Source organism: Natrix helvetica (genome assembly GCF_964273705.1).
Source record: "Natrix helvetica genome assembly, chromosome: 7".
Lineage (NCBI taxonomy): Eukaryota > Metazoa > Chordata > Lepidosauria > Squamata > Natricidae > Natrix > Natrix helvetica.
Genome location: NC_138558.1, coordinates 1491329 through 1518881, shown reverse-complemented (window position 1 = coordinate 1518881; position 27553 = coordinate 1491329). Strand labels below are relative to the sequence as shown.

At 50.0% G+C, this 27553-nt stretch overlaps 1 protein-coding gene across 2 annotated transcripts; it reads right to left on the bottom strand.

The window, feature by feature from the left end:
• Nucleotides 1–507: 507 nt before the first annotated feature.
• CDC25B (cell division cycle 25B) lies at nucleotides 508–27553 on the bottom strand. Of its 2 annotated transcripts, XM_081959998.1 has the most exons (15): nucleotides 27234–27548; nucleotides 22907–22998; nucleotides 21449–21503; nucleotides 16900–16936; nucleotides 16287–16391; nucleotides 15823–15930; nucleotides 13848–13979; nucleotides 12688–12765; nucleotides 11378–11545; nucleotides 10042–10137; nucleotides 9874–9936; nucleotides 9158–9256; nucleotides 7307–7440; nucleotides 5674–5785; nucleotides 508–4414 (listed from the first exon to the last, which is right to left on the bottom strand). In XM_081959998.1, exons 1-15 carry the CDS (start codon nucleotides 27395–27397, stop codon nucleotides 4274–4276), a joined length of 1584 nt encoding a protein of 527 aa, XP_081816124.1. In that variant the 5' UTR covers nucleotides 27398–27548; the 3' UTR covers nucleotides 508–4273. The 2 variants fall into 2 exon arrangements, with proteins under 2 accessions (XP_081816124.1, XP_081816125.1); XM_081959999.1 differs by lacking the exon at nucleotides 7307–7440 and having other exon boundaries at nucleotides 4277–4414; nucleotides 27234–27553.

Below are 27553 nucleotides of genomic sequence, written 5' to 3'. Positions count from 1 at the left end.
AACGGGTGATTCAGTTAAGTGAATCCCTGCAGTTAGTGACACGGTCGTTAAGCAAATCTGGGCTTCCGCCTTGACTTTGTCAGGTCGCCAAAGGGGATCATGTGACGCCGGGACACTGCAACCCGTCGTAAGCATGAACCATTTTCCTAACAGTGAGCCCAATTAGCCAGTGGAACCGCTTGCCACCAGGAGTTGTGGGTGCTCCATCACTGGAGGCTTTTGAAGAAGAGAGCCAATTGTCCAGAAGGGAGGAGGGTTTCCTGGCTAGGCAGGGGGTTGGACTAGAAGACCTCCAAGGTCCCCTCTAAGTCTGTTGTTCTGTTACCTTCTATGGTGACAGGCCCCTCTTGTAAGTTTCCTCACAGAATCTCTGGCCGTTGACTGAATCCAAACTGGCCACTGAGCGGGGCGCCTGGGGGGACTGTTTGGCAGCTAAGGGTGACATGTGGCTACCCCAGTTTTTTTTTTTAACTCCCCCTTGCAAAGAAAGTGAGGCCAGAGTCCCAATCCGTTCCATAACCTAGCAATTTATTCAACTCTCCAATTACATCTCACTTATGGGGCAACTCAGCAAGGAGCGACAAATTCACATTTTGGGGGGGTGGGGGTGGGTTTACAATTAAGTTAACAATCATTACAATTAACAATTAAGTCCCAGCAACAACCAGCAGTACAATCTCTCAAATACCCCCCTCCCTCAGCAACCCCCTCAACCCTAACTGGGTTAAGTATCCAGCCTTTTTGCTACAAATCTGATCTGATTTCGGAACACTTCTGTGTGTGCTGAAATAATTAAACCACCATTCAGATGGAGGATTGCCACCATGTCCCCAGAGTGGATGGGTAGGGGCTGAAATCCTGGACACCCGGAGGGGGGGCTAGATTGAGGGGCTGGCAAAAGCTTTTCCGCCTGGAGCAAGATTGCTCAATTTCTCCATCATGCCAACCACTTTCAACCGGTGGCAACTCTCCAGGGCAAAGAATAAATGGCCTGATCCATGAAACATGACACGCGGCCAGGTGCCAAGAGACCCACACCCACACCCCAAACAGCCACCCTGGCAGGCCTTGGTACCACCACCTCCGAAGGGAAGACCAGGAATGGCTTCCCAGGTTGGGGGGCATCGGAGAACACCCAACATCTTGCAGAGATTCCAAAAGCACTTCAGCCCCTTCCACAGATTGCGAGGGGCAACCTTCCTATTAAGCCCCAGAATTTTGAGCGTGCAAATGAATCAGGGGGGTCTAGAGCCATCTGGGCCCAGCTCACACTTTCCAGGTGTGCGAGCCAGGAGCCTGGGGGGTCCCGTGAGGTCTCTCTGCAGCACATCTGGAAGACCTGAATTGCTGGAGGCAGTTCTCTGCTCAACCCCAGATAGCAAAGGGGGAAATTTCTCACAGTGCAAGGCAAATATTTAGAAATCTGGGCTCACCCACTCCAGAATTATCCCCCCTCCTCCAAATTCCTTGCCTACTTCTTCATGGACATCCAACTTCACACTTCAAAGACTAATGTTTCCAGCTGTTTTCTCTGCCCCCCCCTCCCCAAACACCACAATCTAGGAGAATTCCCCACCCTTCCTTCATGCAAGTGAGTTTCACGGCTGGAATAAAATAGTTGGCTTTCTCTCTCTCTCTTTCCATCCCTTCCCTTCCCCATCTCTGCCATGATTTCAAGCTTACCATAAATTAAATTCAACACTGAAACGGAACTTTTTAAACTTTTCACAGGTCTAGGTACATATCAGGATTTTGGAGGGGGGGGGCACGAAAAACAATAACCAAGAAACCAGCACTGATCATCACCAGCCTGGTAGTAAGATAGTGGTTTTCTTTTTATCGGTCAACAAAAGTGAATCTTCCTTTAAAAAAACGCTGGGGAAATAACTTGTATTCTCCACTGTACGTTAACAGAATCACCGAGTTCAAACTTGCCTCGGGATTTATTTATTTTTTTAACACGAAATGCCGCTCATTGGAAAAGGCTTTTGTGGATTGAACTGTACTGGAATTCCGCCTCCAGTTAAAACGGGGATCCTCAAACAAGCATTGCTGGCTGGGGAATTCTGGAAGTTGGAAGTCCACCCATCTTAAAAGCGGGCCAGCTTGAGGGGGAAAAAACCCATCTAAAGACTTCCAGGTGAAGAGGGACACACCAAAAATTCACGACCACTTGCATTTCGACTCCTATCAAAATAAAATGCCCAATTTCTCTCCCCACCTTCCCTCAAATCCCCATCCAAATGACAAACCCCCTCCCCGCTATCCACACACCTGCAGACCACAGGTTAAAAGGAACCAGCCAACCACTCAGCTTCATTAAACCGGAATATCCAAAAGCTCGAAGTTTGGTCATTGGCAGGAATTGAGTCCTTCCTGTGCAAATTCAGGTGGTTGGGGGTTTTTTTGAGTGCGGGGGCTCCCATCTGCAAGCGTGCAACTGGGGGGGGGGGGGGAATCCAGCTTTTTGTCTGACAGACCTTCTCCGAATCATGGTTTATTTTTTTTAGAACTTTGCTTCATTGTTTGAACTTGGGAGGGTTGGCGGTAGGTCAGATTTGCTGGGATGCCCTCTTCAGCAAATCGAGGCCGCTTTGATGCCAACGGTGACTAACTTTAAAGCAAACTTGACTAGTTGCCTTGCCTTTTTCCATAAAGCCACCTGGAGCGGAGAAAAAGATTCTTGCTTCTTTTCACTCTTCTTCTCCCCTGGGTGTGTGGTTTCTTCTTCTTCTTCCCCGCACACACTTTTTTCCGTGGGGAAGCCACGCTGCGTTAGCCGTGCAACGGGAAGTGTTGGTGAGCAACCCAGAGAAAAACCAGGCAAGCATTTTGCATGGTTAAAAAAAAGAGGTATAAAAAAGTGTCCTAACCCAACCAACCCCCCCAATTGAGTCTCTCTCTCTGTTCCGATCTCAAGACGTTTCTTGTACACCACCTTTGCTGCTCCTTTTGAAAAGCCACTGGCCAACCCAACGCAAAGGAGGTAGAGAGATTTGGGGAGGGGTCTGTTTTCGAGGAAGCCCCCTCCTCACCCTAACTCTGGAATAAAGCTGAACAATCCCAGGTAGAGTCTCTTCCAAAGAGGTATAAAGTGGGCGGACAGGAAGGTTGAACCAACAGAGGAAAAAGTCGTTTTGTCCGCCGGCCTATTCTTGAACCGAGTCCGACAGACTTGAGGCAAAAAAGCACCTGAACTTTTTAAACCAAGTCCTCGCTTTCAACGTGGAGGCCTGAGAGTGGAGGAAAGCTTCCTTTCAACTTCAAATGGACAACTTTAAAACGACAGAGGGTCCCCAGGATCAACGTTGGCCCTCCCAGGCCAAAATAAAAATTACCAAGCTTAAAAACGTCTCCTTAAGAGAGTTACTTGCAAACTGGCTCAGCTTCCAGCAATCGTAGAAAGCAAGGTAGCCGCCAATAGGCTTGGCTCCTCTCAATTCTTTAAAACTGGTCTGCGCTACTATTTTGGCATGGGGAGGTGGGCAGGGGGAGGGGGGCGTCTCTCAGTTGTTCTCCCCACCCACCCCGATGCCTGCTAAGGCCCCGTGGCCTCTCCTGTTGGCATGCAAGCTAACACGGGCCCTCTTCCCCACTGATCTGCCCCAATGCAGAGAGTCCCGCTCCGATGCTAAGTAAGCGCTTGGTGAGATGCTCAGGAATCCCCTTTAAGCAACCTGCACCCCACAAAGGTTACACAACCATACACACACACACACAACTCCAGAGACAGGTGGGAAAGATTGCACGCTGGTTCCCTCCTTCGTTCTTCCTTCGCTCGCCCTCCAGGAAGACGGGGCGGAAACCCACATGGGGCACCTTCACGCCTGCTGACAACCGGGGTCCCCCACGCACACTTTGCATCGCAAGATGTTTCCCCGCAGCTGCGTCCTTCCCAAAAGGCACCTGAAGCTTCTCGGAGGGGGGCGCGGATGGATGGTGTCCGGGATTCCAGAACAATTCCTGCTCAACTTTGCTCCCGGCGTGCCAAATGGAGCAGAACGACGCAGTCGTAAGAGAGAAGAAGGAATTTGTATCCTGCTCTTCGACCGGTTGCAAAAAAACGGGGCTTGCCGGAAGGGAAGTGCCCAATTTGTGGAGATAATTTGTATTCCTTTAGCCTTGCAGACGTCTGTCCTGGGTAGGTGGAGGCCGGGACACACTCTGTCCTGGATACACGACGAAGATGCCCCATCCAACCTTCCTGCCACCCACCCCCTCCAATGCAAACTATTCTCCCCACCCCACCCCCACCCCGTGCTTCCTCCGCCCCTCAGCAGTTCTGCAGGCGACTGTAGAGTTCTCGTTTGCTCTTCTCTCCGGCCCAGGTGCGGCTTTTCAGACGAAAAGTGCGCAGGTCCTCCTTGAAATCCTTGTGATGCATCGGACGGTAGTTCTGTGGGTCGCAGTGACTCTGGGGAGGGGGGGGGGAGAGAAGCAGACCAAAACATCAACCTCCCCCCCTGAAAACAGCAATAGCACTTAAGACTTATCTACCACGTTCACAAGGCTCTACAGCCGTCTCTAAGCAGTTGACAGCTGCCCCCAACAACCTGGGTCCTCATTTTACCAACCTCGGAAAACCGAGTCAACCTTGAGCTGGTCTGGATCGAACTGCTGGCAGTGGGCAGAGTTGGCCTGCAATGCTGCATTTTAAGCACTGAGCCACTATGGCTCTATGTCTGTCTGTCTGTCTACCTAACTCTATCTATCTATCTATCTATCTATCTATCTATCTATCTATCTATCATCTATCTATCTATCTATCATCTATCTATCTATCTATCTATCATCTATCTATCTATCTATCTATCTATCTATCTATCTATCTATCTCTCATCTATCTACAGAATATATATCTATATCAATCCATCCATCCATCCATCATGATCAAACTAGTTATAAGTTATAAACTGACTGGAAATGTCATCCCTACAGTCAACCTTCTCAGGAAATCCAGAGAGGAAATATAGGTACCGTATTCCCCCCCCAAAATAAGACAAGATCTTATATTAACTTTTGCTCCAAAAGACCCACCAGGTCTTATTTTCAGGGAAATACGATGCTACCTGCGCCCGTCTGGCTGACAATCTTAGCTGGGGCTTATTTTGGGGGTAGGACATATATTACAAGCATCCTGAAAACTCATGCTAGGACTAATTTTCTGGTTGGGTCTTATTTTCGGGGGGGAATGGTAGTCCTTGACTTACAACAGTTCATTTAATGACCGTTCAAAGTTACGACAACACTGAAAAATGTGACTAATGACCGTTTTTCACACTTACAACTGTCACAGTACCCCCGAGTGTCACGTGATCAAAATTCAGATGCTTGACTCATATTTATGACAGTCACAGCGCCCCAAGGGTCACATGATCCCATTTTGCAACCTTCTGGGATTTACTGACTAATTTAAGCAGTTTGTTATAGAAATGGCTACTACTAAGTTTTTAAAAGTAAAAAGCACGTCAAAAGTAAAAATGCGATTTTACTTTGTATTTTACAGCCCTGACAAAAAGATGGAAGTCAATTTCTTTCTTTTTTTCCCCCCCTTTTTCCCTTCTCTTCTCTTATCCTTTCTTTCCCTTTTTCCTCGTAGCCTTCTCATTTCAATTTTTTTTTTTTTTTTTGGTTACGATAATCTCAGTGCGGTTTTTTTTAAAGAAAGCTCACCTGATATTGGGGAAAAAATTCCTTATATCCCCCTTTCAAAACGTAGAGCTCCGGGTAGTGGAGGGATGGATACGCATTGCAACCGCGGTCTTTCTCCCGAACAAAACGGCACCTTTGGGGATAAAAGGCAAGGAGGAATCATCACAAAGTGCACACAACACAACACCATCGCATCACACATACACACACCCAGCCTGTTTCCCTGCAGCAGCTGGGGGAGGGCGGCACAATACAGGCCCTCTTCAACTTACAACAGTTCACTTAGTGGCCATTTGAAGTTACGACAGCACTAAAAAAAAGGGATTTATGACCGTTGTTCACACTTATGACCGTTGCGGCATCCCTGTGGTCACATGAGCAAAATTCAGCTGACTCATATTTACGACGGTTGCAATGTCCCGGTGTCATGTGATCCCCCTTTGCAGCCTTCTGACCAGCAAAGTCAAAGGGGAAGCCAGATTAATTTAACGACCGTGTCACTAATTTAAGAACTACGGTGATTCGGTTAACAACAGCAGCAAGAAAGGTCATAAAACGGAGCGAAATTCACCTGTCTCGCTTAAGGACAGACATTTTAGGTTCAAATGCGATCATAGGTGTGGGGGGGGGGAGTACCTGTACAGGTAGCCCTCGACTTACAACATGTTTGCTTAGTGACTTCATTTACAACGGCACTGGAAAAAGTGATTTAGGGCCATTTTTCACACGACCGTTGTGACTACCCCCCCAGTCACGTGATCAAAATTTCGGATGCTTGGCAACTGGTTCGGATTTACGACGGTTCCGGTGTCACAAGGTGGGTCACGCATGGCAACTGAGCAAAGTGAATAACGAAGCCAGGTTCCGCCAAATGCCACGTTGCTAACTTGAGAACTGTAGGCAGTCACTGAACAGAGGCTAGAGCGGTCGCAAAGAAAGGCCGAAACTCACTCAACAACCTGTCAGGCCTGCAGCCATCTTTTCTTTTGGACTGTTGACCGGACACACTTTCTATTATTCTGCTATGCCTTTTCTATGGTGGGAAAATGGGAGTGGGGGATTGTACAGAGAGATGATATGTAGCCAAAACAAAATCATTTCTAGAAAACCAAGGTCATCCTCTGTCTCTCCACCTCTGCACCTGACCCGAATTGGATGGGTGGAAGATGCCAGCCTGGCAGTGGGAGATTGGACCATGGGATGGACTTGTGGGTGTGGGGGGGCAAGACCTTGAACTTTCAACTGGGTGGGGAAAACCAGGAAGCCTTCAGATTCGGGTTTTCCCAGATGTGCCAACCTGGCTCTCTTCATCAATTGGAACTTTGAGCAATCCTTTGCCTTGGACTCTGATTTACTTTTGGATGCTATTTGGAACCCTGACACAACCACTGTCTCGCTTAGCAATGGAAGTTTGGGGCTCAAGGATAATCGTGAGGTCAAGATGGCGGGCGAAAGAGTGCAACACCATCTTCTCAGCTTTACCCATGCAGGGCGACAGAGCATGGGTGGCACCGGAGGGCAGCTCAGCATATCCTGTGGAGGCCCCCGGCCAGCGGTCGCTCTTCCCAGTGCCTTGTTCGCCTTTGAGCCTCGGGGGTGCAACCGGGGCGGTGCGTCGGATCCCCAAAATGAGCAGGCAGGAGGGAAGACTTACATCCGGGGACCCCTTTCCGATGAGAACTCGCAGTGGAAAACCACAATGACCCGCTTGGCAGCGTCCACGGGCACAATGGGCTTCCTGAGGAGGAAGTCTTCCACGTCCTTCTCCAGGGGGAGGTTCACAGCACCCTGAAAAACCAAGCAGAAAAAAGGGGTGCATTTCAGAAGCTGCTCCCCAAAACGTTTAAATAGACCGGGGGGGGGGGGGAGACTTTTAATGACTCGTGGACTGCAACTCACAGAATTTTAGGTAATTTCCTTTTTTTTTTTTTTTCTTGCCCAAATATTCCCCCCCATACAGGAAGGGAAGGATTGCGACTGAACAGTATTGCCAACAGGTTTCGGGAGGGCAAATTTACACACCAGCATGGCAGGTTGTCCCTTTTCCCCACCAGGACGATTTCAAAAAAATAAAATAAACAAAGCTCAGCTTAAAATGTCCCAAAGGTGCTTTTTAAGGAGGCAACTGGACTTTCTCGTTTTTAGAAGAATGGGGATGGGGATGGGATGGAATAGAATATTGGAATGTGGAATGGAATAGGAATGGAATAGAATGGAATATTGGAATGTGGAATGGAATGGAATGAGGCTGGAAGGGACCTTGGAGGTCTTCTAGTCCATCCCCATGCGTAAGCAGGAGAACCTGTACCATCTCAGACAAGTGATTTTCCAGTCTCTTCTTAAAAATCTCCAGTGATGGAAGGCCCACAATCTCTGGAGGCAAGCTGTTCCACTGGTTAATCTTCATTGAAGACGTTTTGCTGCTCATCCCAGAAGCTTCTTCAGCTCTGACTGGAGGGTGGGGAAAGGAAGGGTTTATATACCTTTCCCCACCATCCAATCAGGAGCTGAAGAAACTTCTGGGATGAGAAGCGAAACATCTTCAAAGGAAAAAAACAAAACCAGAAACTCCTAAAAAAGCACCTTTGGGACTACCCTGGCCTGGGTGACGGAGAATCTCCACAGACACTCAGCTTCAAACTTAAAATAAACAGCCGATCTGCGCCAAGAGATTTTGGCTGGTTGACTTTTTCCCAGCCCCCCAAAAAAGGCTCCGCAGAGCGACCGCCGTCTCTCCGTCCATCGAGGTCAACCAGAGCAGGAAACGAAACTCACGCAGGCCACAAACAACCGTTTTAGGCAACAGAACCTTGCAAGCCCAAATGCGTTTCTCCCCCTTTATCTTCCTGCGACGTAAGGGGAGGGTTACAGGCAGTCCTCGACTTACGGCCACCGCTGAACTGAGCCCAAACTTTTCATCGCCAAGAGAGACAGGGGTTCGGTGAGTTTGGCCCCATCCTGCGACCTTACTTGCCGCAATCGTGAAGGAAATCCCTGCAGCCATGAAGCTAGCAACGCAGTTCTGACTTCCCCATTGATTCTGCGTGTCCCGAAGTCGCAAAAGGGGAACCACTTGACCCCGGGATCACATGAACCCCGTCATAATGTGAGTCGGGCCCCAAGAGTCTAAATTTGTATCACGTGACTAAAGGGAAGCTGCAGGGTCGTAGGCGTGAAAAAAGGGTCGTGAGACACTTTTTTCCGCACCGTTGTAGCTTTGAACGGTCACTAAATGAACTGTTGCAAGTCAAGGACTGCCTGTAGCAGACATGAGGAGGGGGCATTTAGACCCTGCTGGAACAAGGGTAACATTTTTTAATGCTTCCCCTGCCCCAACCCTGGCTGGGAATGATAGGTCCTGAAATCCAGTGTATCTTAAGAACCCCCGAGTAAGGCAGGGGTTGTGCCCGCTTGTGGACCAGGTGCCAACTTGCCCGAGGTTACCAATCATTCCTTCATGCCAACCTGCTCATTTGGGTGAAGAAGCCTCAGCCGGAGAACTAACCTTGATGTGGCCGCCTTCGTATTCATAGGGGTATCGACAGTCCACGATCACACAGTTTTCAATGAGGCTGTTGAACTGGCCATTCAGTACTGCCACCATCTGCAGGCAAAGGCGGGGTTAAAAAAAGAAGCCCACATCTCAGGTCTGTTTTGCAATAGGGGATTCTAGGAGCTGAAGTCCAGCCCTCTTAAAGCAGGCTGGCTGGGAGATGGATAGATTTCAACTCCCAGAATCCCCCAGCCAGCAGGCTTTAAGACGAGAGGACTACAACTCCCAGAATCATCCAGGCTGCATGCTTTAAGATGGGTGGACTACAACTCCCAGAATCCCCCAGCCAGCAGGCTTTAAGAGGGGTGGACTTCGACTCCCAGAATCCCCCAGCCAGCATGCTTTAAGATTGGTAGACTTCAACTCCCATAATCCCCCAGCCAGCAGGCTTTAAAACGAGAGGATTACAACTCCCAGAATCCCCCAGCCAGCATGCTTTAAGATGGGTGGACTTCAACTCCCAGATCCTCCAGCCGGCATGCTTTAAGAGGAGTGGACTTCAACTCCCAGATCCTCCAGCCGGCATGCTTTAAGAGGAGTGGACTTCGACTCCCAGAATCCCCAGTTTGCATGCTTTAAAAGAGGTGGACTTCCACTCCCAGAATCCCGTCTGCCTGCTGTAAAACGGATGTTCTTGAGAAGAGCAGACCTTGGTGGTCTTTGCTTACCATTTCTGGAGAAATGTACTTGAGATCTTGGTGTTTCCCTTCCACCGTTTGGAGGACGTAAGCCTAAGAGAGGAGAGCAAAGGTGGCCGTCAGTTGAGCCAACAGAGAAGTCCCATGACTTCCTCCAGGGAGAAGGCGTGCAAGGAGAACCTTCTTCTCGGCCAATACCTTGGAGAAGTCGCCAATCAGCTCACGCTGGTCTTGGTCCAAGATGTTGCCGATCTCCAAGGGGCAGCAAGAACGGGAGCGGACAAGCCGGGGCATCTAGAAGAATGGGATGCGGGGACATCAAGAGGTCAACTCTCCACCCAGACCGAGAAGGTCCTTGCCACTTTCCCTGCCAGGAAGTAGGCTGACCCCTGCCCCGAGGGGACCCTCAAGCATCCTCTCCAGAGGTCTACTAAGGGTGGCCCACCCAAATGATGGAGATGACCCCAAAAAAGAAGGTCCTCTTCAGTCATTCAACTAAAGGATCTGGAGATACAATACAATAATAATACAATAGTAGAGTTGGAAGGGACCTTGGAGGTCTTCTAGTCCAACCCCCTGCCTAGGCAGGAAACCCTATACCGTTCCAGACAAATGGCTATCCAACATCTTCTTAAAGATCTTTTAGCCAGATCCTCCTGGAGACAGAACGAAGGTCAATAGCCTCCATCTTCCTTCTTGGAAGCCTCCTGCCTCAAACTCACAGCTGCCCATTTGCCTCCCTCCCTCCCTCCCTCCTGGCGGTCTGGGCACTCCTGCTGGGAATCCAAACGGAATAGAGCTGGAATGGACCTTGGAGGTCTTCTAGTCCAGCCCCTTGCTCAAGCAGGAGAACCTCTATCATTTCAGACAGGTGGCTGTCCAGAGCAGGGGGTTGAACTAGATGGCCTTTAAGACCCCTTCCGGCTCTATTATTCTATGTTCTACGCATTAATGGAAACCACTCTCTTTAGATCCTCAAGGAGCAGCACTAGCCCATTCCCCAGAAATGCTCACTTTCTATTGGATAGGAGCATTCGGCCACCTGACTCTCGATCCCACCTCCCACTCCAGTAAAAGGGGGGGGGGGTCAGAGTCAGAATAGAGTTGGAAGGGACCTTGGAGGTCTTCTAGTCCAGCCCCTTGCTCAAGCAGGAGACCCTCTATCATTTCAGAGAGGTGGCTGTCCAGTCTCTTCTTGAAAGCCTCCAGGGATGGAGCTACCCGCAGCTTCTGGTGGCAAGCTGTTCCACCGGTTAAATGTCCTCACTGTTAGGAAATTTCTCCTTAGTTCTAAAGTTGCTTCTCTCCTTGATTAGTTTCCACCCGTTGCTTCCTGTCCTGCCCTCAGGGGCCTTGGAGGGTAGGTGGAACGCCACGCCCCCCCCTTCTTTGGGGCAGCCCTTCACATATTGGAAAGCTGCTCTCATGTCCTCCCCTCGAGTCCTTCCTTTCTCTAAGGCCAAGGAGGCGGCCGCCGTGGGGCTGGGGTCCTGGGGTCGCTGCAGGTACAAAGGAGCCCCCGCCCAGCCCTTACCGGTTCCTCCGGCTTCTCCACAATGGCACTGCCGTTGAGGCTCTTCCGCCGCTTGGTGTTTACGGGGGAGTCTTTCTCCTGCGCCCGCTCCAGCCGCTTCAGGATGGGCCGGATGACGCTGCTCGGCATGGAGGGCGACCGGAAGAGGCGCTGGCACCTGGACCTCCCCTGCACAAAAGACGGAGGGAGGGAAACAGATGAGGTGGAGGGCTCCAATAGGTGATGGAGGAGGAGGAAGAGGAGGAGGAAGAGGAAGGGGGGGAGGAGGAAGAAGAGAAGGAAGAGGAGCAGGAAGAGGAGGAAGAGGAGGGGGAGGAGGAGGAGAAGGAAGAGGAGGAGGAGGAGGAGAAGGGAAAGGAGGAGGGGGAGGAGGGGGAGGAGGAGAAGGAAGAGGAGGAGGAGGAAGAGGAGGAAGAAGAGGAGGAAGAGGAGGAAGAGGAAGAGAAGGAGAAGGGGGAGGAAGAAGGGGAGGAGGAAGAGGAGAGGAAGGACTGAGGGGTCCTTGCTGCTCTGAGCTGGTTTGTTTTCTTGCAGATGTTTCATGACCCAACTAGGTAACATCATCAGTGCTAGAAGAGGGTGGTGTTTGCAGGGAGAGGGAGGAGGAAGAGGAGGGGGAGGGGGAGGATTGTGGTGTCCCCGGCTGATTCCGCCTTCTCTTAACTCTGAAGCAGACCTGGGGCAAACAGATGCCCATTTAGCGAACTTTGCATATAACGGACCAAATTTCCATCCCGACCTCAGCTCCAGATCTGCTGGATCCCCCGTCGTCGTCCAGACCTTTCCAGATCAAGCTACCCCCTTGGCGTCCCTCGAATGACCCCCGTGCGCCCACTCCCCAGCTATGCCAACGAGCTCGACGGATGTAAAACAACATTTGGATTTAACGGACTGTGGGAGGCCGCGGGCAGCCTTCTTCCCAAGCAGTCTGTTAACGCCCGGCGTTTGCAGAGGAATGCCTCCTGTTGGCCAGAGGTCTCCCAGGTTGGCCACTTTAAGACCCCAACCCCCAACCCCCTAACTTTGAGGTTGACCCCTGCCTGAGGAACCTCCACTCCTTCAGGTCACCCCAGCCAAACCCGGGTGCCAGCAGAAAGTTAAAGAGGTGGACACCCAACCACCCAAGGTAGACCCACCGACTCCCACTTCTCAACTTCCCTTCTCTCCTGACCCTTCAGAAACAGGGGATGGACCCCCCCAAGACAAGCAGGGCAGTGTGACACGTCCTGCCCCCCCCCAATATCACAGGACCCACCTGCTCAAATTTGCTTTGGGGTTCCCCGCACCCTCCTTCAAAGGACTTTACGCACCTGGCTGGGTTCTGTGTTCGTTTTCACCAGGGGTGCCGTTAGCAGGTTCTCCATGCTGGAAGGGAAGTCACCATCACCCTGGGAGAGGAAGGACGGAGAGGTCACGCCAGCAGGTCAAGGGCACTGGGAGGGGCACAGCCACCAAGCCCCCCCCCCGTCTCAAAAGTTTTTTTTTACTTTTTATTCTCTTACATACCATTATAGGAATAGATTCACACAGTTAATTCTTCTTCTTTACATTTGTCATCCTTATACGTTCATTATTCCATTTAAAAGGTTATAATATACAGTTTGGGTTGCTTTATTTACTATCCCTTCCCCTTGTTGTAACACCACCTTCTTTTTCCCTTTCTTTTCTCCCTCCCTCCCTTCTCTCCTTCCTTCCTTCCTCCTCTCCTTCCCCTTCCTTCTTCCCTTACCTCTCCCCTTCCCCTTGCTACCCTCCCTCCTCCTCCCTTCCACCCTCCTCTCCTTCCCTCTTTCTTCCTTCCCCTCCTCTTCCTCTCCTCCTCTCTCCCTTTCTTTTTCTGTTGTTATAGGTGTCACTTTCAGATCTCAGTTTCCGTTTTCTTGGGATGGTATTTCCACAAACCCAAATGTAGTTGAGGGTCGTTTCTTATTCCCTTCCCTTCGCTAATCTATCCTATCTTTGTTTCCCCCCCCTTTATATCTCGCTCTTGAATATATGCTTGTATATTTCGTACTTCCATGCCATCTCTTGCTTGCAATGGGCCAGGAGGCTCCTTCCTTTCCCGGATGGTTACCAGCGCCTTCAACATATAGGTAGTCCTCAACTTGCAACTGCTCATTTAGTGACCATTCTAAGTTTTATAATGGCCCTGAAAAAAGGGACCTGGGACCGTTTCCCACAGTTATGACCGCTGCAGCATCCCCCCTCCTCCTTGGTCACAAGATCGAAGCTGCTTGGCAACTGACTCCTATTTATGACGGCCGCAGTGCCTCGGAGTTGCAGGATCCCCTTTTGCGACCTTCCAACATGTCGATGGGGAAGCCTGATTCACTAAGCCAGCTCACTTAGTGACGGAAGGTCCAGGGTCCCCATTATGGTTGCAAGTGGAAGACGTTCTGGTAGATTTCAACGAGCTGCTCATGGCCACATAATGAGTCCACCAGTTGCCCTCCCGAGCAGAAACCTTTACCTTCAGCTCCTCTTCGTCAAGGACTTCCAGGAAGCCATCATCGTCTTCATCGTTCATGAAGGATGTCAGAGAGGAACGGCGGAGGTAGATCGGGCTCTCGGGATTGACGTTCTCCTTCTGAGGGCTGCAGAACTGAAGAGCAAGGACCCATAAGGACCACGCCCTGAGCTTTCCTTCCCTGAGCTATTTCCCAGGCAATCACGTCGTCCTAAGAGTGACTCAGCTGCAGCTCCCCAACCGGGTGCCCACCATCTCCCACTGGCTGCCGAATCAAAGGGATTCAGCTGGGGGGCTGCCTCCAAACCACGTTCCAGATGCCATCCAGATCCCCCAAGGGGGATTTTACAAAAGCAACGGGACTTCCTTTGTTTTTCCTTGAAGAGGTTTCGCTTCTCGTCCCAGAAGCTTCTTCAGTTGTTGACTGAATGGAAGAAGTCTTTGGGATGAGACGCGAAATGTCTTCAAGAAAAGCCAAATCAATCTCTGCAGTGTTGGAAATGTAACTTGGCTTTAGGATCCTTTCATCGTATGTGGGGGTTATGTACAAAAATCAAGGGTTTTTTGGCGCCAGATAAACACGGGGTTGGAAAAGACGTTAGATCAAAAGGTAAGATTTAAAACCAGAACTCTCCCTATGAGGAATAATAAAAGAAAAATATAGTAAAGGAGAGACATATTTAATGCTACGTGTGATAACCGCAGCAAGATTGATATAGGTGCAAAATTGGAAAAACAAGAGATGCCCCCACAACCGAAGAAGAGGTCATAAAGAAAATGCCGATCTGGGCAGAAATGGACAGGCTGACACTAGGAATCAAAAACAGAGAACGAGACAGAATATTATGAAATTTGAAACAAAATGTATCCATGGTTGGAAATGAGGAAAAGGAGTCGGAAGAGAGTATTTCGAGGACTGTAAAATTGGAACTGGATAATACATAGCTAAATATATAAAGGAGGATAAGGGATTAATGTAGCTATGTACGATAAGTAGAAACTGTATTTGTTGTTATGTTAAAATAGGTATGGAAATGATGGAGCCAGAAAAGTTGCTCTATCTCCAAAGTTTTTAATGTTTATTCAATATTTTTTTAAAAAAAAAATCCGGTTGCCTTTTTAAAAAAGCACCTTTGGGACAACTGTGACCTGGATGACAGGGAATATCCGTAGATAAGTTCAAGGACGGTTACAATAATACAATAATACAATAGTAGAGTTGGAAGGGACCTTGGAGGTCTTCTAGTCCAACCCCCTGCCTATAGGAAACCCTATACCGTTTCAGACGGTTGTGCCCTTGAGAATTGCCCCCTTTCTCCTGACCATCTCCTCTAAACCTTTCTGGGAGATCTAGGAGGGTTTGGCTCACTTGGGTGGGGTGGGGTGGGGGGTTTCCTGTCACAACTGCAAATATAACCTGGGATAGGACCCAGCTTGTCTTCTCTGATGCTGCCCCGGCCTTTGCAACAGCCCCCTCCCCTGAAAGATGGTGGCCCCCTCCCCTCAACACTGCCTGCCTGTCTTCCACACAACAGGTGAGGTTTTCAACAGCTTGCCTTCGGAGGTTGTGGGTTGCTTTATCGCTGGAGGTGTTTTAAAGACACGACAAGGATTCGTGTGAAATGCAGCAGGGTCTCCTGCTTTCAGCGGGGGGCTGGGCTGTTCCCCACACTACACGTGGGGTGCAACTTTGAGGCTTAAGCCTGATTTTGCCACCTGTTTCTCCATTGTCCTTTTTTAACAGCGCCCGCTGGGTATTGTAACAGCGCCACGTTAATTTTCCGTGGTTTGGGTTGCCGCTCTTTGGCTGGCGAGGAGCTTGGCTAAGCCTTCTGCAGGGTCCCCATGGATGAAATGGGGCGGAGAGCAAGGAAATAGCATGGCCGGGGGGTGTGAGACTTGCAGCCTGCTCACACACGCACAAGACACCACGCCTGCACCCATAACCCCCTTCCCTCTTTGAGGGCCCCACACTCACCATCAGCTGCGGGGCAGAATTTGGCCTCTGGGCGAAGGGAGCCTTCCCTCCCTGCCCCCCGGAGAGTCTGCTGGTAGGTCGGGAGGGCTTCTTAAAAATGGCCCCTTCCTGCCCGAAAAAGAAAAAGGCAAGCAGCTGCAATTTTAGGAAGCCAGAAAACGGAGTGGAGGGGCGAGGGAGAAAGTGAGGGAGGGATGGAGGGAGAGACAGAAAAGAAACAAGAGGAAGGAAGGAAGGAAGGAAGGAAGGAAGGAAGGAAGGGAGGGAGGGAGGGAGGGAGGGAGGGAGGGAGGGAGGAGAAGGGAAGAAGAGAAGGGAAGGTAAAAGAGGAAGATAAAAAAGGGAGGGGAAAAGAAACAGGGAAGGGAAGGAAGGAAGGAGAAGAAAGGGAAGAAGGGAAGGGAAGAGGGGAAGGGAAGGGGGAAGGAAGAGGGGCCAGGCACAGGGTCCTCCCCCCCACTTACATTTTCCATGCTGTTTGGGGCAGCCGAGTTGTTCTGCCCAGGACCCTTGCACTGTTTGCAGTGGGAGATGTTCCGGAGGACAGGACTGGAGCCCAACAGCCTCACCTGAGAAGAGAGCGGCAGGTGAGGGAGGTGGAGAGAGGGGGGGAGGAGACATAATATGCAAAGCTGGCTGGGGAATTCTGGGAGTTGAAGTCCGCCAGGCTTAAAGTTGCCAAGGTTCGAGACCCCTCATCTGGTAGACATCCCAAAGGCACCCAAGGCACGAAGACAGCGTCATGAAGATGGTGTCCCCTGCCTGGTGATGTTGGGCACCAGAGACCGGCTCCGTGGAGGGAGGTTTCCGTCTGGTGCCTGCGTCCCACAGGTGGGGCTCTGTTTTTTTCCAAGGACGGTTTCTGGCATGCCACGGGCCGGGAAATTGGGGACCCCTGGGGCAAAGGATCAAGCTCACTCCTCATGTTGAAGCCTCGCTCCCCAGGCACCCCAGATTTCAAACTAACCCAGATCAGTGTCAGCCCGGCCACCCAACAGCCGCCCAAACCTAGCTAGATCAAGCCTATCAAGCCCACCCAGAGGACTCAACCAAGGCCCAAAGAGAAGCAGCGTTTACCGGCAAGGACTTGATTCTCCGAAGGGGAAGCGATTCCCTGCAGGGGAAAAGAAAACAGACAAAAATTAGGATTTCCAATTAACACCTGACTCTTAACGGACCTCGGACACCCCCGTTTTCCCCCACACCCCCAAAAATTCGTTCTGTACAGACCACAGATTGGTGGCTTGCTTCCCAGGTGGGTCAAGACATGTGAGACCCTCGGCCGCACCCCTAGTGATTTCCCCCTCCCAACCCCCACTTCCAATAGATCAGGGGTCCCCAACCTTTCGGACCTCAGGGACCCCTAAATTCATAATGTTAAATTCCACGGACCACTAATGTGATCTGCCTAACGACTGGATGGGTAGGCGTGGCTAGGTGGTCAATTAAATGTCACTCACGTCAAGGGGCGCCTCGCTGGCCTCTCCTCACCCCTCCCCTCCCAGCCCCTCCTCGCCTGCCTGCCCTGGGCTCCTTAGGGCCACAACAGGAAGCAAATGTTGGAGCTAAGCAGCCACCATGAGAGAGAGTTGGGAAAACAGCTCAGCTCAAATTGGATCTGACTGAGAAGCACCTCACTGAGGACTAGAAGCATAGGCTTTCCAAGCAGAGGGAAGACCTGCGGGAGTGCAAGGCCAGCTACCGGCGCCTGGAGGCTCAGTGGGCTGAGACGGTCAGCCAGTTCCAGGCCATGATAACAGTCCCACTGGAACGAGGCCCTCCGGCTCTTCGCCACCAGTGGCTCTTCCCTCCAGCCTTCGCCCAAAGCCCCCCACCAGGAGGACGAAGCAGACCCCAAGTCGGAATTTCTGCCCCCTTCTGACCTGCACAAAAAGACCCCGAAGGGGGAAGACTCTCTGCAGCAACACAAGCGTTCCTTGCACGTATCCCTCCCAGGGTCCGTAGTTTGAGGACCCCGGATTTAGTGCAATGTAAAAAAATGCAAATAATTTTTCTGTGGACCACTAAAATGTTCTCACAGAGCACCAGCTGGTGACCGCTGCAACAGATCGTACAAAGCCTGCTGGAAAGAAGACGACGCCTTCGTGGGCACCTGGGACGTATCGTGTTATGGCGGAATTCTCCCCCCCCCCCCCACTTCCTTCTCTCGCTAAAGCGAAACTGAAAACTTTTGAAAGGAAGGGGAAAAAAACGCTTTTGGTTTTAGGCAGCTAGCAAAAAGGCTGAGAAATCGTGCAGTTGCAAAACCACAGGCGCCAAATTTGAATGTTCAACAGTTTTTGTGTCACACCCGACATCCTTCTCAGCCCAGAGCTGGCAGAAAGAAATAGTCATCGTCTCCTTGCAGAAAAAAAAGATCATATTTCTGGAGAAAATCATTTCCATCCCAAAACAGTGTCCTCCAGAATACAGAATGACAGAGTTGGAAGGGACCTTGAAGGTCTTCCAGTCCAACGCCCTGCTCAAGCAGGAGGACCCCCTAGGCCACTTCCAGACAAACGGTTGACCAGTCTCTTCTTAAAAACCTTCAGGGTTGCAGCACCCACAACTTCTGGTGGCAAGCTGTTCCCCAGATTAATTGCCCTCACTGTCAGGAAATTTCTCTTTAGTTCTAGGTTGCTTCTCTCCTTGATTAGTTTCCATCTGTTGCTTCTTGTCTGGCCTTCAGATGCTTTGGAGAATAATAGAACTGGAAGGGACCTTGGAGGTCTTCTAGTCTAACCCCCTGGTAGGCAGGAAACCGTCTACCATTTCAGACAAACGGTTGTCCAATCTCTTCTTAAAATCTTCCAGGGTTGGAGCATTCACAACTTCTGGTGGCAAGCTGTTCCACTGGTTGTTTTCACTGTTAAGAAATTCCTCCTCCATTCCAAGTTGCTTCTCTCCTTGATTAGTTTCCACCCGCTGCTTTGTGTCTTCTGATGCTTTGGAGAACAGGTTGACCTCCTCTTCTTTGGGGCAACCCCTGAGATGTTGGAAGACTGCTATCATGTCCCCCCTAGTCCTTCTTCTCATTAGACAGGCCCAATTCTTGCAATCATTTTTTGTATGTTTTGGCCTCCAGTCCCCTAATCCTCTTCGTTGCTCTTCTCTGCACTCTTTCCAGAGTCTCCACATCTTTTTTCACATCGTGGTGACCAAAACTGGATGCAGGATTCCTTAATAAAGCTTTATAAAGTGGCAATAACAACACTTCACATAATCTTGATTCCATCCCTCTGTTAATGCAACCTAGAACTTGGCATTTTTGGCTACCGCAGCACACCCCTCACTCATATTTAAGGGATTGTCCACTAGGACTCCAGGCAAATCTGCACCAGGGGAATTGTGCTTTTTCCACAAACCACACACACACGCTCACACACGGCCCCCTCCCCACGTGCCTTCTGCTTGAAACTGGTCGCAAGAAACTTGTTGAGTTCCTTCGGAATGGGCCTCCAACATCTGGAGGTCATTACGGCATTTCCGTGAGCGAGAGACGTGTAAAATTACGAGAGAGAGAAGAATAAAAAAAAAAAACTCTGCACTTGTGCAGGATCAGAAAAGTCACAAAGGACGCAAAAGTTTTGCAACGGAGGAGAATCTGGCGAATGTGCGGCAGGGAAGATGCCCCTTCTGTGCCCTTAGGACAGGGGTGTCCAAACTTGGGAACTTTAAGACTTGTGGACTTCAACTCCCAGAATTCCCCAGCCAGCTTTGCTTCAAACCCTCCACCAAGGAGCTGAAGGGCAGCAGGCAGTCCTCGACCTGCAACAGTTCACTTAGTGACCATTCAAAGTTACGTCGTGGCTGGAAAAGAAAGGGACTTCTTCCTCTACCGCCCACCCCCCCTCCAGGCCCTCTTGAAGCTCTTCCCAGGGCTGGGCCTCATGTGCCCCACCCACCCTTAAGAGGCCTCCCTTCCTCTTGAGAACCTGCAGCTTAGAAAGTGGGGAGGGGGCTTCGGCCACCCCACCACTTCCCCCCCCCCAACCGCTCCAGCATGCTTGGCTGGGTCAATTCAATTCCAAAGAGCGACAACAAAGGCAGGCGTTGAAAAGGGGTCTTTGCTGGGCCTCCACGGGGCCGTTGCCCCCACCTGTATGCAAATGAGGGGAGGGGGGGTCTCGCCGGGTGCCATCTGTCAGATATAAACCCCCTTGCATTCACCCACCCCCAACCACCCTACTCCTCCCCCAACGAGAGCAGGCACCCGAAGCCCTCCACGCCACTCAGAAATCAAAGTCCCCGGAAGAACTCCCGATTCCTTTTAACGGCCGTGTGCTTCACTTAACAACGCGCAGTGAACGGCTTGACAACCAGGGCAAACATCTTGGCGAAACAAACAAACAAACGAGGCCCGTTTCACGGCTCGCTTAAAACAACTCATCCCGCTGAGCCCCAGACAGTTTGGGCTCTCGATTGCGGACGTAAGTCGAGGACACACACACACACACCCCCGGTGCCGATCTTGAATATCCCTTCCGGGCCATCCCATTGCAGGGATGAAATCCAAGGGCCTCGGATTGCTCAAACATCTTGGAAACCGGTTGTGCAATGGATTTAAGCCCCCAAATCCCATCACAGCGGACAACAAGCCGCCCTTAAGCCACGGGCAGTAAATAGATTAAGATCCCACATCCGAAACCGGATAAAAGGGGGGAAAAACTTCTTCAAACAAGAAAAATTCCCACGAACTTTCCCCCGTCGGCACCTCCGTCCATTTGGCTTCCTTTTCATCCCTTCCTTGACCAACAGTTGGACCAAATTTACCCTCTTGGGGTTTTCACCCTCCCAAACGAGCCATTAAAAGCTACAGACAGTCCTCACTTTATGACCAAAGTTGAGCGCACCCAAAAAAAAAAGCAACTTGCGGCCACTTATTGCATTTCCATCCCCAGAGTCCCGTGAGCAAAATTCAGACACTCAACAACTGACTCGTATTTATGACGGTTGCAGTGACCCGGGGTCGTGTGATCCGCTTTTGCGACCTTCTGACAGGCAGTCAATGGGGAAGCCATATTCACTTAACAACCGTGTGACTAACTTAACAGCTGCAGGAATTCGCTTAACGACGGGGGCAAGAAAAGTTGTAAGACTGGGTCGGTCAGGTGAGGGTCTCGACTTGTGGCGATCGTAAAATTCTGGGTTCCATTACTGTCGTAAGTCAAGGATCATCTTCCCAGCATGGGTTGTTTTTATCCATTTTTATCATTTTAGGAATTTATCTCTTATATTTTTTAGTGCTTTTAATGCTGCCTGGAGTCGCTTCGAAATGAGATGGGCAATAATTACATTTAGCCAATAAATAAAATAAATCATAAATGTGGAGAAAAACAGGTAAAACCCCTCTGCCCAAATTCTTTTGATGTCAGTTTTAATGATATATTTGTTCATTTTATTTTTACTGTTAGCCTTTGAAGACCCTGGTTTGGGTTTTTCTTTTCTTTTTCTTTCTTTCTTCCTTTTGCATTTTAACATTTTGCATTGGAAACAAAATAAACATTTGTAAAAAATAAAAGAAATTCCTCGACTCTCTCCCGCTTGCAGAGAAGATAAAAATACTGTTATGTGGGCCCAGCCCCACACAATTCCCGCGTTTACACAGAAGAGCATGCTGACTCACACGTCCTCAGGAAACATCTCCACATCTGTCTCCATAGGAGAGTCGGGGCCAACACCTGCACGACAGAAAAAGAGGATTACAGGTAGTCCTCGGCTTACAACGATTCACTGAGTGACCGTCCAAAGTTACAAAGTGACTTAGGACTGTTTTTATCCACGCTTATGACCGTTGCAGAATTCCCCCACGGTCATTATTCGGATGCTTGGCAACTGGCTCGTATTTATGACGGCCACAGTGATCTCCTTTCGTGACCTTCGGACCCGCCAAGTCAAGGCCTGGCTGGGGAATTCTGGGAGTTGAAGTCCACAGGTTCCTCATGTCGCCATCGTTTGTCCCCACCCCCCTCTCCTGTTTTAGAGGGTCTGTGATCAGGGTGGATAAAAATTGATGATAATTTTAAAAATCAGATATTTTTTTACACTTAAATCAATTTTTTAAACTTAAATTGGATTTTTTTTAATATCTGTTTTTATTGCACACTTTTTCTTTACATGTCTCTGTCACATATTTAACAGATCTGTGGCATTATTCATACAACTAGAATCAATATTCGTATGTATACATTATATACATTCTAATTCCAAACGTCCTAATCCTATGCATGTTTCCATCTCTGATTTCTATTGTCTGTCCATTCATATCATTTCTCCCATAACAGAGAGTATTCCGAATCATCCTTTAATGTGAGTTTGTCTATTTCTGCACAAATTTTTTTTGGGGGGGATTACTAATCCCTCTGGTGGAATACTATCATTCTTCCAATTTTGCACAAAAGCAATGCCACCGTTATTATATGAAACATCAAGTATTTTAGCTTTTTATTATTCTTCGCCCCAATTATCCCCAGGAGAAACATTTACGGTTCTAATTCTGGATTTTTTTTAAAAAGTCAAATTTAACATTGATGACATTTGCTCTTTAAAAATAGTGATTTAAATCGAGTTCATTTAAATCAAGCCTTATTGCTAGTGATTTAAATGATTTAAACCATGATATAAATCAAGCTGATATAAATCATGATTTGGATCATGATATAAATAGTTGCTTTAGATCAGTGTTTCTCAAACTTGGCGACTTTAAGTCCTGTGGACTTCAACTCCCAGAATCCCCCAGCCAGCATAGCTGGCTGGGGAATTCTGGGAGTTGAAGTCCACAGGACTTAAAGTCGCCAAGTTTGAGAAACACTGCTTTAGATGATGATATAAATCAAGTTGATTTAGATCATGATTTAAATCACTAGTAAGATCATGATTTAAATCACTAGTAAGATCATGATTTAGATCATGGTTTAAATCAGCTCGATTTAAATCAAATCCACCCTGTCTGTGATCATTGCAGGGACTCCCCAAGAGACTCAGTCGTTAAGTCGAGGACTAGCTGCATAGCCCGCTGAGATGCGGAAGACCCGTTTTGGCAGGGCATGGGTTCAAATCCAGCCCCACCTGCCTCAAATCTCACCTGAGTCGGCCGAAGAGACTGAATCTTGAGAGGACCATTCTTTTCTGAAATCCAGGTTCAGCTTCTTTTTCCTTTTGGGGGTGTCCCAGTCACTGCAATGCAAAGGGGGAGGGGGATTAAGACCACCACCCCCAACTTGCTAATCGTCACAGATTCCTTTCCTCTTGCGAGTTCCCTTCAAGGAACTCGCAATAAACGTTTATTTTTTTCTGAGTTCTTCTCCTGGCTTTTTTCGTTCTCCCAAGTTTATCATCATCATCATCATTTCTTTAATACAAACACAGGGCAGTCCTCGACTTACAACAGTTCATTTAGTGACTGTTGAAAGCTACGTCACTGAAAACAGTGACTTTAGAACCATTTTCACACTTATGGCCCCTTGTGGCATCCTCGTGGTCACGTGATCAAAAGCCAGACCCTTGGCAACTGACTCATATTTATGACGGTCACCTGGGGACAGGTGATCCCTTTTTGCGACCATCTTTATAAACCAAGTCAAAGGGGAAGCCAGATTTACTTAACCAGGCCACTAACTGAACCACCGCAGTGATTAACTGAACGACTGCAAGAACGGTCGTACAAATGAAGCAAAACTCACTTAACAATTGTCTTGCTTAGCAGTAGAAATTCTGGGCTATTCTGGGATGTTTTTAACTTTTCCTGCCTAATGTTCAAATGCTTTTTTGCTTAATTCTGTCATTGCCTCGTTCTGTATCGATGGCCTGGTCAGTCGGCCAGAAGGAGGCAAATTTCATAGGTTTATCAACTTGAATAAATGAGATTAGCATTTCCTGAGCAGTACCCAACCTGTTTTCTTGGGTTTTTGAGTCATGGCCTCGTTAAAAAGGCTGGGCTGGTTTATCTGAAACCGAAATGTCACCAGGAAGGAAGCAATGATTAACCACAAGCCCTGGCAACTGATCTGATCACCATTTCCAATAAATAACACAGAGTTGGAAGGGACCTTGGAGGTCTTCTAGTCCAACCCTCTGCTTAAGCAAGACACCCTAGAGCAGGGGTCACCAAACATGGCCACTTTAAGACTTGTGGACTTCAACTCCCAGAATTCTCCAGCCAGCTGCCTGGGGAATTATGGGAATTGAAGTCCACAAGTCTTAAAGTTGCCAAGTTTGAAGACCTCTGCCCTAGAGTCCAGTGATGGAGCAACCACAACTTCTAGTAGCAAGCTGTTCCACTGGTTAACTGTTCTCACTGCCAGGAAATCTCTCTCTTTAGTTCTAGTTTTGATTTCTCTTGATCAATGGATGAAAAAGAAATCAACCAGGCTAGAAAAAAGGATAATAATTATTAAAATTGCTATATTAAAAAGTATTCAAAATTACAAATAAAAATAATAATTTACAAACAGTGATTTATCAGTGGAACAATGAATTGCTTTCAGAATTTATGGGTGCATCAACCTCAGAGATTTTCCTAGAAGAGACCGGGCAGCCATTTTCTGAAATGGTACTATAGGATCTCCTGCTTGGGGTTGGACTAGAAGACCTCCAAAATCTCTTCTGTTATTCCCCTCTGCGTCAAAGCAGAGGAGAAAAAGGCTAAAGTTAGACCCCTTTCTGGGTTTAATCATGGTTACTTATGTACATTGACCGTTGTACATAAATGGCGAGGAGGTGGAGAAGGTTGGTAGTTTCAAATTTCTGGGCATTTATATCTCGGAGGATGCTAACGTCCTTGCGAAGAAGGCCCAGAAGAGGCTGCACTTCCGGAGAATGTTCAGGGAAAGATAAATCTATCTCAGCATCTACTTCTGTCCTATTATTGCAGCACCATTGAGAGTGTCCTGACATACGGCCTTCTTGCGTGGTACGGGAGCAGCTCTCCAGAGGACAAAAACACTCAAACTGCCCAGAATATCATCAGGCTCCAGCAAGCAGCCCTGGACGACATCTTCGCATCTCGCTGTTTGAGGAAGTTGCACAACTTTTCTATCCTGCTTACAACTCTTTTTGGACTGTTGCCTTCTGGCAGAAGAACCAGGACAATTAAAACTTCTTCGGAAGAGTTTATATCCCAGAGCTATAATTGCACTCAACAACGAACTAAAGGGACGCCATCAGTGAGATGTTGGGACAGGAGGACTTGGTCTGTTGTGCGGATGCTTGGGTGGTTTAGGGGCAGGGAATTTTTGTTTGGTTGGGGGGGGGGGTGTTTGGGGACCGTCATGTGTGTTGGGCCTGGTCTCCAGGTGTTATGTGAATTCCGTTGTATGGGTAGACTGTGCATATGTACAATGACAATAAACTTAAACTTAACCAGGTTTGGCTGAGTTCTACCCTATATGTGAACAGGCAGAAGGGACTTCCTGGGTGATCCCCCCCCCCCACACACACACACACAATCCCATTTTTGCAAGAAAAAAGGCTTGGCACTTGGGGCTCCCCGGTCCTTCCAGCCCTGTGGTCACGGCCCTTTCCTTCCTGTGCATGGGACTGTGGGACGAGGCCCTCTCTCCACGGCACATGTTGCAAGCACCCTCCTGCTCCTTTTCACGCTTCCTCTTCGCATTATGCAAAAAGAACTACAATAGGAGCAGCTGCTCCTGGGAGCAATTCACGCAGAAGGCCAGGGGGAAAAGGGGGGGGGAAGCAGAAGGAGGCCCTGCCAAAAAATGGCACTCAATGGGGAGGAAGAAAAGAGGCCTTTAAAAAGAACCTAACCGTTGTGGGGGTGGGGGAGAGGGGAGGGTCAGAGAAGCTTCTTTGGGGACTCCCCCAATCAAGACACACCCAACCCCAAAATGTGCCATTCCCTAGCAGCCTCTCAGCAGAAATTTTTCTTTGCTTGAAAAAATTTGCCTCCGGCCAGGAAAAGAATAGTCTGAATTTGCCAACATCTGGAATACATTCAAGTCTGCTGCAGGCAATGGGAAGCCAGACATTCTGACCATTTAATCCCACCCACCCGCTCCCCAACTTTCTCCCAGCACAGGAATCTTATTGCAGGGGGTGGGAGGGAGAGGGAGCCCCCCCAAACAGGCCAGAGAGGAAAACGTGGCTGGGAACCAGGGCATAAAACGCTCCAATGGAGGGGCAAGCGAGCACATTTGCAGGCCGACTTTTGGAAAACATTTGGGCCACCTCTGGGATCTCCCCTTAGTCCAGAAAGATGGGAAACTGGCATTCCCACATCCAGGGGCAGAGAAGTCTCTTTGCTCCTGAGTAAGTTCTGCACCCAGAAGCGCTTCCTCCCCGCAGGCCCTTGCTCCCCATGCATGACCTTGGGGTGGAGGGCTGCCACCCAAGGGGACGGGGGGCTCTGTCTGCAGACCAAGCCACCCCAAAAGGTCAGAATGCAAGGAGGAAACTGCTTGATGGGGGGGGAGCCTGGGGGGTGCCCCCCCCAACTGCCCCCCTCCCTCTTGCTCCTTCCTGATCAGAGGCAGCCAGGGTGGAAGGGAGCCCCCCCCCCATTCAGCTTATCTGAGAGGCTCATTTCCAGCTGCGGAGAAGCTGTGGGGGGTCATTCCCACTGCAAAAGACCCCCAACTTGCCCCTACTGAGCTTCAGTTTCACCCTAAAATGCCAAGGACTGCCTAGAGAAAGGGTTTGTCCCAAGGTCCGTCCCCCCCAGTCAGGAAGGACCCCTCCAGCCAGCCCAGTAGGGGGATGGGCCTGATTGACAGGGGGTCTTTTCTCCCCTCCTGGGACCCAGCATGGAGGTAAAGGTGGCCCTTGACCTTGGCAGCACTTTTAAGGGGGGGGGGGGGGGCAAGCATTTCTCCCCACCCCCGCAACCCCTCCACTCCAGAGATCCTGCGGGCTGATGAAGCCCCTCCCCAGCGCCACCCCCCCTGCACATCTGGAAGGCTGCGAACCTCCCCCTCCCTCCGCAGGGCCCGGCCTACCCTTCCCCCGCCGGGCTGACAGCCCATCCCGCGTCCACATTCCTGCCGCCAAAGGAGGGGGAGAGATCCGCTTTTGTCCGCCCTCCTGCCCACGCGGCCCCGGTTTTCTGCCCCCCCCCCATCCTCCCCAGCCCCCGCGATGGTGGAAAGGAGGCACGCCGGAGGGAGAGAGAGAGAGGAAGGGAAAGAGAGGAAGAAAGGGAGGAGAGAGAAAGAGAGAAGGGAAAGAGGAGGGGAAAGAGGGAAAGGAAGAGGGGAAGGGGGAAAGGAAGGAGAGAGGAGAGGAGGAGGGCAAGAGAAGGAAGAAGGGAAAGGGAGAGGGAGGGAGGGAAGAGAAAGAGGGAGGAAGGGAGGAGGGGGAGAGGAGGAGAGAAGGGGCAGAAAGAGAGGGAAGGAAAGAGGGAAAGAGAAGGGAACGAGGGAGAGGGAGGGTCCGCCTGCCCCCCCGCCCAGCCTTACCTGCCCAGTCCGACCAGCTTGTCCATGTCGAGGGCCAGGTGGGTGACCGGGGACATGGTGGCGGGGGCGGCGGGGCGGCTGCCGGGGAGGCCGGGCAGTGTGCGGGGCTGGCGGGCTTGGCGGCGGGGCTCCGGGGAGCGCGCGGGGGAGCCGGCCGACTCCATGCGGGAGAGAGAGAGAGAGACGCGGCTCCCCTCGGCTTCCCTTTGCTTTGCCCTGCGCGCCAAAGACCTGGGCCGGCCCCTCCACGCAGCTCTCCTCCCTCCCCCCTCCTCCCTCCTCCGGGCAGCCCCGCATTCAGATTCGAAAAATAACAGAGC